The sequence below is a fragment of the Aulonocara sp. 'chitande type north' Nkhata Bay genome, linkage group LG20, assembly GCF_057382095.1.
Source record: "Aulonocara sp. 'chitande type north' Nkhata Bay isolate Kocher_YH1m ecotype deep benthic linkage group LG20, A_spYH_male_GT1.1, whole genome shotgun sequence".
Lineage (NCBI taxonomy): Eukaryota > Metazoa > Chordata > Actinopteri > Cichliformes > Cichlidae > Aulonocara > Aulonocara sp. 'chitande type north' Nkhata Bay.
In genome coordinates this window covers 10,626,593-10,637,598 of record NC_141363.1, presented here as the reverse complement: position 1 = coordinate 10,637,598, position 11,006 = coordinate 10,626,593, and the positions used below count along the sequence as shown (strand labels likewise).

General features: G+C 40.9%; 1 protein-coding gene across 1 annotated transcript; it reads right to left on the bottom strand.

The window, feature by feature from the left end:
- Positions 1–759: 759 nt before the first annotated feature.
- On the bottom strand, positions 760–4,528 carry hspb7 (heat shock protein family B (small) member 7). The gene is made up of 3 exons (XM_086276803.1): positions 4,139–4,528; positions 1,725–1,849; positions 760–1,612 (listed from the first exon to the last, which is right to left on the bottom strand). The coding sequence occupies exons 1-3, from the start codon at positions 4,302–4,304 to the stop codon at positions 1,433–1,435; spliced, it is 471 nt and encodes a 156-aa protein (XP_086132929.1). The 5' UTR covers positions 4,305–4,528; the 3' UTR covers positions 760–1,432.
- Between the last annotated feature and the right edge of the window lie 6,478 nt (positions 4,529–11,006).

Below are 11,006 nucleotides of genomic sequence, written 5' to 3'. Positions count from 1 at the left end.
CCTTCATAACACAGTGGAGCTAAAATGGATTTGTAATAGAATAGTTTGTCATTACAGGCACGTGTAGTGTGTAAATAAGCGCTCTAAGTCTAACTTAATAATCACAAATTTCAAACTGAATCCCTGCGTGCTAAAATGAGCTATATCTTTAGGCTTTATTTTATACAATCAGAAGAGGTCCTTGTCTTAAATCATCGGAAAACTGAAAGAACAAGGAGAAATTAATTTTCTGCGATACAAAAAGTATATTAATACAAGGATAAAAGTAATGCTCCTGTATATTTCTAAGGAAAAAGCCACTGCATAGCTCACGTACAGTGGAGGAAATTATAAACAACAATGACTTCCAAATTATATTGGAGAATACCTCCTTTGAAACCCTAGTCTCCTGAAAGGAGGACAGGATGGTTCATAATGCTCCCACGCACAAAAGACTGAATAGAAGCACCTTTGTATATACACCTCTGTGCACCTACTGAATGCGAAATCCGTTTCATATTGATTTCAAGGGTAGTTTGCCTTGTGGTGCTCAAGGTTTACGCAGATTTTTATTCCAAAGATGGTTAACAAAACAGTGGTTTAAGGCAAGTCATACCAAGGATGGTGATAAGTCTCCACAGAAAATTTCTCCAGTTCTGTCAAAACTGAAACAATACGAGTAAATAAACAAATAAATCTCTTAAACTGCCAACTCGTATTTCCTGTCAATAATTTGTAAAATCAGAAGTTCATAAAAAGCATTCTACAGAGCAGGATGGCTTATTGTCAAAGCAGTATCATTTTATTCACACAAATAATATTATACAATAACTTATCATCTTTAGAAGTGACCGGTAAGTTTTAGAATAACACTGGGAGGGGTAGGGGAGAAGTTAACTGATGGGTTGTGTGTCTACATCTTTGTGCAAAATGGTGCTCCAAGCCCTTGTGTCTCCTTAAATTAATGTGTATTACCGAAAAGCACCACTGAACGACACAGGAAATCATTCCTGCCTGTGGCCATCTCCCTGTACAACGCATCCACTTAACACACTGTTTGCTGCTACAACTACACATGTTTCTTTTCCAAATATTTATTTATAAGTGACTTATGTATGTATGTATGTATGTATATATATGTATATATTGTACTATTCTTAGTTAGCGTATTGTCTGTCTTGTCTTAATGTTGGTTTAAAATGGAGCACTGTAACAAAAAATAATTTCCCCCAGGGATCAATAAAGTATTCTGATTCTGATTCTGATGTCCCGTTGTGTATGTGCGGGATGAGCTAACTCACACACATAAATGAGCAGCAACAGAGTGGCATTGTGTCACACAGAGCACAGTGTCAGCTCTCTGAGTGTTTGAAGTAAAACTGAATGATGACAGTGAGGATAAGAAGCACAGGAAATGGTATGAAATCACAGGAAGTGACGGATCGGACCGTCTCTAGATTTTGATCTCGGTGCGGAAGGTCTGTACGAGCTCATGCTTGGCTGGATTTCGCCGTGCCCGGACCGTGAGGGTCCCCTCGGTGCCCAATGATGATGTCACTGAGGTGGGATCCACGTCCTCGGGTAGCTGGCACTTGTGGGTGAAAGTGTTCATCACTGAACCGTCCTGGGCCAACTGCCAAAACAGAAAGCTTTAGAGATTCATGCGATGTATTGTGGAGATGGATGCTTGGTTAGGGTTTATTTGGCTCACATTAACCCCTTTTGTTTCAACACCTCCCACCCACCTTTTCCGCACGGACTTCTATCTGGTTGTTGGATGTGGTGACGATGATGTCTTCAGGGGAGAAATCTCGCACGTCAACTGTGAACTGGTACGAATCGTCAAGAGTCTTGATATTTCCAGCTCCACCTAAACCCACGGCCAAGACGATGAAAGGATGTTAGAGCACAAATGATGAATCGGGAAGCTACAATTAACTGTGCAAAGTACATATATCTCGCACAGTTAACGTTCACAGATTTTCATCTTCAATACTTCCTGTGTGAATAAACCCACCAGTCTGAGAACCGTGTGCTGTTCATCACTGGAGTACCTGCAGGTGGTGCTTCATTAAGGATGGGCTACACACACTCATTTGAGTGAGGGATCTGCAGTTGTGTGTATTCACCAAAATCCATTTTTAGACATGATCAGAATCTCTGCTTTTGCTTCAACAGCATGACACACCTTCTATTCCACACATTCTGGGCAAACATGGATTTTATTGTCGATTTAATGGATTGAATAGAGACAAAAGATGCACAAGCACCTTAATTATTACAGTTCAGAGGATCATCTGTTTTCCATGGTTAAATGAATCTGAGCTAGAATCTGTGCTGCATGCTTACCAAACTGAGCATGCCCTCTTCTGAACTTGAAAGCTAAGCAGGGTTGGGCCTGGTTAGTACTTGGATGGGAGACTGATTAGGAATACCAAGTGTTATAAGCTTGGGTTGGCTGTAGGTTTGTGGTCCAACTCTTGGCCTCTGCATGCTGAAGTACCCTTGGGCAACATACTAAAACCTCAAGTTGTCTGTTCGATAGAAAGCACTTTGACGAAAGTGCTTTTGTGAATGATGGGTGTTGTGTGAAGTGCTTTGAGGAGTCGAATAGAAATCAGTTACACTCCCTTGTTGTATGTTTCTTTTGTAATTCCCAAACCTTTTTTTTAAGCTCTTGTTGTTCATATTCATATACAAGCTCAAAAAATATGATGAGTAATAATGGTGATTAGTTGACGAGGTGTAAAAATTGGGGTAAAAATTAACTGTGTTTTGAAATTTGGCTCACATTATGGGCAGTCAGCAGACATGAAGAAACAGATCATTAATCTGTCCACATTCATCCATATTCTATATTCACTTCCATTTTTGCTCTGTTTGGGTCTGCACCACCTCTTTGGAGAACATATCTGACTTTTTAGCTGCTGAGTTAATGACTTTCTCTCCTCGGTTGTTCAATAAGCAGCGTGATGAGTTAACCAGAAGTTGATTTTTGTTTTTTTTTGTTTCCAGCTGACTAAAGTTTTCTGAGAACAGTTTGGAGGCAAGAAAACCGACAGCCGACATATGGTTTGTGGCTTTGTCACTCCTGTGAATCTTCCACATGGCATAATCATTCAATCCGTGCCCGGTGTGACTTTAAGAACTGTCAAGAGGCACAGCTGTAGTCCCGGTTAAATATCCTAGGACTGATAGGTGAGTCGGTCCAGGAAAAAAGCGTGATTTATTCTCTGTCCCTGTGGAGTCTGAGCTCACTGAAAGCCTGCGTGGTGCATGACCTCACACACACGGCAGCAGACTGGAAACGAGTGTGTGTGAGTGATATTAGCTCTGACTTCACGTATAGGTTAGCTTAATTATGTGACCTCACCTCACTGTGGTGTGTGTGTGTGTGTGTGTGCGCACTGGTCACTGGGCAACCATCTGGTCATTTCTCATGCAGGCGTCATCCCAGATACTCAGTGTGTGATGTCACACTGTTGGCAGTTAGTCCAGCATTCCCAGGTTTGCACGTACTCTGTGTGTGCTTGCATGTGTGTGTGTGATTGCGTTGCTTTCTTCTCAGCAGCGCCCACCTCACATCTTATCTGCTGCACCTATTACAGCACCAACCATGGCTCCAAAACAATGCTGCTCTGCCCCTGACACATAGGAGCACATGGACCATTTAAAGATCAGATTTCACACATACACGCGTCTGCGTGGACCAGCAGCAAAGTGATACGGAGCACTTCACACCAAGTGGACACTGAGATACTGAGCCTGTAGATGAACCAGGCTGTGTGAAGAAAAAAATCTCCTCAACCCTCCGTTTTAAACACATATGTAAATTCCTAATAAATCTTTTAAAAAAAGAGTAAATACATGTCCAAAAATGGAGTCCGTTCTGTTTATTCTTTCAGCACCTTGGCTACAGTTTCCCTTAAAGAAACATCTGTCCACACACAGATCAGCCACACCATAGTCTTCCTCTGAAGATATGTTATCAGTATCACTCCTTGAACAAAAACACACCACTGTACACAAATCGCATTCAAGCGGGCATAAATCATCTTTGCCGTCAAAGCTGTTCCTTCCGCTCTCTTTTACTATTAATTTTTTACCTCTTTTGTTTACAAAACGAATGCCAGAGACCTTAAATTTGCTTCCAACTTACTGGAAAAACCCAAGGAGTCGCTCCCAGGCCTCATGAACAAGCCAAAGTCCTCAGCAAATAGTCCCCGGCTCTTCTCCATGTATGGGTTACCAGAGGACGTAGTTGAGGATGAAGTCTGGTGGAAACTACGCTCCGATCGATAGGCAGAGGAGTTGGTTACACTCATGGATGGCTGTAAGTGCTGGGTAAGGCAGAGGAGGAGTGAAAAGGAGAGAAGAGGGAGGCGGAGAGAGTTGATTCTTCTTGCGGCTATAGTTGCACACACAGGTCTTCTATCTACCTTTACTGTCTTTCTTTTTCTGTCTGTCTATTTATTCTTTTTTTCTGGTTTGTGTAAGGCAGTATCAACCTTTTCCCCCAATCTCTTGCAGCCCTTTACCCACGGCCCTTATATACTATACGGTCCCATACAGTGGTTGGGAGGTGGCACGTGTCACACAGGCCACAGCTCATTGGGAACACTGTTCTAAATTTATCATAAGACTCAGAGAGCTGATGGAGAGATGGGTCTGTGGTTGGAAAAGTTCTGGGCACTGAAGGGCCTAAGGTTAAGAGAGGGAGGCAGAGTGGGATTTGATAGAGAGAGGCAGAAAAAGAGCAGGGGCTGACAAGGGATAAAGGGGAGGGGGGCAACAGTTGTCACTCCATCACACGTCATCCCTGAAATAGCTTTCCGGCCCTCGCTTTAATTCCCCCTGCTCTCCATCACTCCCATCTGTCTATTTCTTCTGCTTTCATAATATTCAGGGCCACGTCTTTTGACCTGAAATTAGATCCGCACGCGTTTCTGCCGTTTAATGCCAGCGTATGGAGTAGCGCGGCATGGTTTCATCTCAGATGTTTGTGCTCTCACAAGGGCCCGTTCTCGACTGAAATCCTTCACGGTGTCATGAGTTTATTTAATTCAGTCTCCTAATCATGTGCCAGAAAACGCAGCTGCTGTCTTGTGTTGTGCTGAGAGAAGCGAGCAAAGTCAATCTAAAAGTGAAAAAAGCGCCTCACCTCTATTTTCAGAGTGTAGGTTAGGAGAAAAGCAAAGATGGAAAGAATGTGCCTGAAAACAAAGCCACGGATGGGGGCAGGGGCCTCGGTAGTGACATTGCTTTGTGGCTATTAATATCTGCACGGAGAGCACAGCCCATCATGATTAGTAAACACTCTCTGCTCCTTTTTTCTAGTTAGTGCTGCTGACAGCTAATCCATTAAAATCCATTTATGTGCTCTCTGAGGTTGCCTTGTTGACTTGTGATTCATTATTCCAGTCGAAAGGAGGTTTGTATGTAAGACACATTATAGGCAAATCAGAGATCACAACCTCAGTCCTTAACATCTAATAACGACCATCACAGTCAATCTTTACAGAAAATTCCCAGGCAATCCACCATGCAAGGTGATCTTTGTTTTTGAAACGTTACCCTGTATTGAAAATGACGTCACACTGTGTTGTTTTCTTCCAGTCTTATCAGTACAGACCCCTGCTGAAGGTCTAAATCCAGCCCAGCAACTCAGCACCTCCCTAACAGAGCCTCCTCCCTACCTAGTAACAGCAGTAATATTGTTACTTTATTTCAGAATCAGATATGAATCAGTGTTTCAAACTTCTAATGGAGATTAAAGCTGCTGGTTGTAGGGATGGGAATTGATAAGAATTTAGCGATTCCTATTCCATTAGCAATATCACTTATAGATTAAGTTCTCATTGGGTATGTTTTCAGAGTCACCAGTATCTTTAAGCAGCAATGCAGAAATTACATTAATGCTGTTGGTCAAATGTTTGTTGTGGTATTTTCCCTCTTTGTTGTGATCAGAGTCTTTACTCAAAAAAGTCATTATTTCACATATTACCCTGGTCGTAATGCAGTATATGACTTATTTACTCCACAGAGTAACATTACATTAAATTCATGTTACTCTGTAAAATAGCTGAAACACATATAATCACTATTTAACACTATCAACCCCAGGCAACATCCCACACACCAAGACAAATCCCTAATGAGAAGACATGTCTCGAAGATCAGTCTCTTAGTGGAATACAAATCTGACCACAGTGGGTTCTTGGCTAGCTTGGCGTTAGCATGCTGTCTGGGCAGATGCTTGAAACCGTGTTGTGTTAGCAGCATGATGCAATTTTTCCTGTCCTCGATGCAGTCTTTCACTTTACCATTTATCTTTTCCTGTTGTGCACTAAAAAAATAACTGTCCAGGCTCTAGACTGCAGCGCTATTTTCCTCCTCTGACACGCAAACTGAAATCAGGTGATTGCAGAGGTGAGGACTCAAGTCACATGACTTGGACTCCAGTCATTAATTGTATGACTTTAGACTTGGCTTAAAAAAATGTTATAAGACTTGTGACTTGACTTGGACTTTACACAAATGACTTGGGACTAAAATTCAACATACATATTATTTAAAAAGTGCGGACCATTAACTCATTTTGTTCATTCACTCTTACCACACTCCGTACGTATGTGAGCGTGAGCTGTAACACAGCCAATCAAATTAACCAGATAAAAAAACAAAACAAAAACAAAACAAAAAAACACTCAATCCAAAAATGCTCCCAAGTACATAAACTACGAAGTAGTCAACAAAAAACGAAATGTAATATGAAAAACCTGCGAGAAGAGAATCACTGACAGAGATAGAACAACGTCCAACTTTGTCCAACATTTGAAGTTGCATAAAGAACGGTACCATGGTGCTATTCTTTTGCTATGATGAGATAGCTGACTTAGCTAACTTCATCTTATTAGCAACTGTTCTCCGGGCTACGCTGATGATACTGTTTGGCTTCAACATGTATGATATTTTTGTCATGCTATTTTACACCCGGTCTTACAAGCGCATCCAAGAATAACATGCAAGTTGGTAGCTCAGAATTGTCGGTAAATGGTGAGCAGGGTCCGTTTCGGAAAGTGGGTTTCTGTACCTGAACTCGAGGAACTTGGTCTCCGTCTCCTCCCCATCATTAACCCCGTAGATTTAACACAGTTTAGACTGACAAATATTTATTTTACCATCACATCAAAATTCAAAACCACTGTGTTTAATTTGCAATTAATGCATGGCCGTGTGTAACTTTTGCATCATTTTTCTCCTGTCATTTATGTCAATACATCACATAAAATACTTTGATCTTATATTATTAGCTGTTGTTTATTTGAAAATGTCAGTTATTCTTAACATTGACGCTAAACATTGCTTATTAGAACGCATTAGAACAAAACAAATTTCCCACACGTGGGACTAATAAAGGTTATCTTATTTTATGCAGAGTTTTTAGAAAAGTGTTTTAATAAATAGTTTTTATATTTTTTATTTTCTGAAAACTATGAGGGTTTAAGTGTTAATATTTATTACCGATTAGTAGGAACAAATTAAAGTCAAATGCAATTCATGAATGGCTGCACCTTTGAAAGCATATTTGAAGAATACCAGATGAAAAAGAGGATCACAAATGAACCTGAACAGCCTTCCATATCACAGTTTATGGACAATTGTGCTGGACAGCACAGCATGACTCATCCACAGCAGAAAGCTATCACAAATGCATGATTAAGTGACTTGAATATTGGTTGCAAACTGTCTATTGTGGAAAACAAGAATTTTCGACACTTTCTGCCAGTAGTTGACAGAAAATACAGAGTCCGGTAGTATGTTGCAGAACAATTATATCAAAACAGAGAATGGTCTGGTCGGGAGTCTCCAAGCATCTTTCTTGGAATTTTTATCAGTGTGCAAATGGCTAGAGCAGAAGATGGGATCACTGCTCCCTTTTCACATCCAGTGTACCTTAAAGCAGCTGCTTTGGATCCAGCATTTTCTCTGTTGTGGGTTGGGACACCATGTGTTGGGCAGTTGTGACATAAAGACAGAAGTGACATTAAAAGTTAAAGGTAAAGACTGAATATAGTGTATATTTTTTCTGTATTTTTTTTTGTCTAAAATTGTAATAAAGACTCTTTTGCTGTTGTTAATTTGTTTTGCCAGATCTGATCCTGCAAGATGCTGCGGATCCTGCAAAGTCAGAGCAATCTGTGACTCCTGGTGAGAAACATCAAGAAGACTGTGAAGATGGAGGACTCTTTGCTGCTTAGTATAAGAAGCAGAAGAAGGATGTGGGGAAGAGCAGGGCTACAGCTGAGTCACTACCTGGATATTGCTGATGGACACAATGCCCTCTTGTTCTGGACAATGAACATACAGACTCTTCCTTCTCTATTTCATGTGGGCACCAGAGTTTTGGCAGTACCTTCGTGTGTACCTGCATTTGGCCAATTTGGCAAATGCAATGCACAATAGTTAACTGAAATAACTTAAACTGCACATTATATATATATATATATATATATATATATATATATATATATATATACACACACACTAGGGGTGCAACGATACACAAAATTCACGGTTCGGTTCGATACTTTGGTGTCATGGTTCGATATTTTTTCGATACAAAAAAAAATGTTAATGCCTTTTTAATTTGTCATTTATTAAAATTATAAATATATATTTTAACTCAAAAGTACAGTTTTTAAATTTAATGTTGCTGAAACAAAAGTAATTAAAAAAATAAATATATCTCAGGGCTCTCAAAATTTCAAAATCCCTGGTAGCCCTTCGGGCAGGGACTCTTCAGTTTTTAGTAGCCCAAAATAAATGTAAGTAGCCCGAATAAAAAAGAGAGCAATTTTTTGATTGATGTTTTGTTTCCTGTTTTGTTTCCTTTACAATATTATACTTTAATGTATAATATTGTAAAGGAAACAAAACATTAATCAAAAAATTGTTGAAAAACAAATTACAACATTGTATAAAAATTACAATCATCAACTCAAATACTTGGTTCTAATTGAACAGAAATTTCTATGAACTTGTAAGAACTGTGTAGGACATGAATCAGTCTGTGTCAGATCCTGAATTTGAAATTTCCACTGAAGTCACGGGTAAGAGACAAGTGGAACCAAGATCTAGGCCATTTGCTTTTTGAAGTTTGCAAAGACTGCTAAATTTTGCCAGTTCACTCTTTGCAACATAGTACGCTGTTCTAAACAGATTTTTCAGGTTTATTTTGAGTATGTTATTTGCAATTGGTGTTTGTTCTGGGAAAGATATTGCAGACTGAGCAATAATGCATTTCTTGGATTTCTCATGGGTTCTAATGGGGGCCTTTCTTAAAATGACTGGTCCCAGTAACAAAGGCGCTTGTCGACTCAGAAATCGAGAGAAAACCAACAACACACCTGGCAGAACATTATGTTATTTACACGGGTGCACATAAGTGGTCCGCATGTGCGCATTCGCTGTCAAAATAAAAGACGCGCACCAGATAAGAAGTTGCAAAGCACTGTTTTTGTCCGCTAGAGTGGGATTTTCACGGCACATTCCGCACCACATCTCTGTGCGTTCATCATTTGTTTGAAGCCAGCTCACCTCCTGCAACCACTTTTCCGAGAATACGTGCTTCTTTTGTGGTTCGGACTCCTTCTGACATTTCTTTGGAGGTGGAGGAACATCACAGTAATTGCTTAAAGGAGCTTCTTCGACATCTTTAAGAGTTTTAAACAAATGTCTGTCCTCCTCCAGAAAATCTTATGTATGCAAACACGCGTTGCAACTTCATATCTTGTGCGCGTTTTTTTTTTTTTTTTTTTTGACAGCGAATGCGCACCTGCGGACCACTTATGTGCAGCCCCGGTTATATAGCTCGTCATATTGCAGCCACAGAAATTCTTTTGTCCATGAAACCATAAAGCTGCACTTTCTTTTTGCCTTATAGTCTGATTTGTCATAACTTTTCCGTTTTGTGGTAAGCTTTTCTTTGGCTGTCACTTCTTCACCCTGACCTGTCTTATTTGGCTCAGCAGAACTAAAATATATATCCTGCTGCTTTTACACACACACACATAACGGTCAGCGATTCTCTGCGCGATCAACCTCTCATATGTTTAAGCTTGCTGCGGGAGATTTCACTTGTCATGTTTGCATAGTAAGCTAACGATTGATAAGACAATGTCAGAGGAATTGGTGCACAAATTATCATCACTCACCAATCAGTGCTGTCGCTCTCTAGCGATTTTGCAAGCCCTGTATCTGATTGAGGAATCACTCATCTTTGGAAAAGAGAGTTTATTACAGAGAAATAGCTCTTTCCAAAATAAAAGCTATACTATACGCTTCTTCTGGGCTATATTCTCAGCAGCATATTGTAGCGGGTCAGGGCTGTTCGGGCTTCTGTTTATACAGTTATGTTTTGTTTATGTTGCCATAGTGACGGGTGACGCCCTCTCGCTGCGACGGTGTGTCCTTCCGGGGTCAGAGGGCGCCTTGTGTGTTGTTGTTGTTGTTGCTGTGCGGTTGCCGCGCTGAGCAGTTAGCTAGCGGCAGTGTTCTTCTGCAGATGTCAATAAACGGCTGTGCTCCCTGGCTAGCTCACGGGAAGCAAGACCAAACGACACCTCCGTCTCCTCGTTGTCTGAGCTCGCCACATTGGTGTCAGAAGTGGGATGATGGTGGCACCCCATGTTCTGACCCGAGTGACTTTTCCCCCGCCGGTCGTGACCGGCCGGTGCGCCAAAGGAAGGCACCTGGACATTTGCAAACTGAAAGCAAAAAACAAGCGCAAATTCAAACGCGATTTCAATATGTCACATATTGACAGTGGCTCACCGATGCCAATGACATAATTACCCAGCTACATTTCCGAAAGAATGCAAAAGCATTGACATATATTTTTCCTTCCTACAATAGCCCGACGTGCAGGGCAGAGATAGATTTTGGTAGTACGACTGGAAAAATCGCTAGCCCCGGGACGTCGGGCTAGCGATTTTGCAAGCCCTGTGTTACAGGCATGGCCCTTT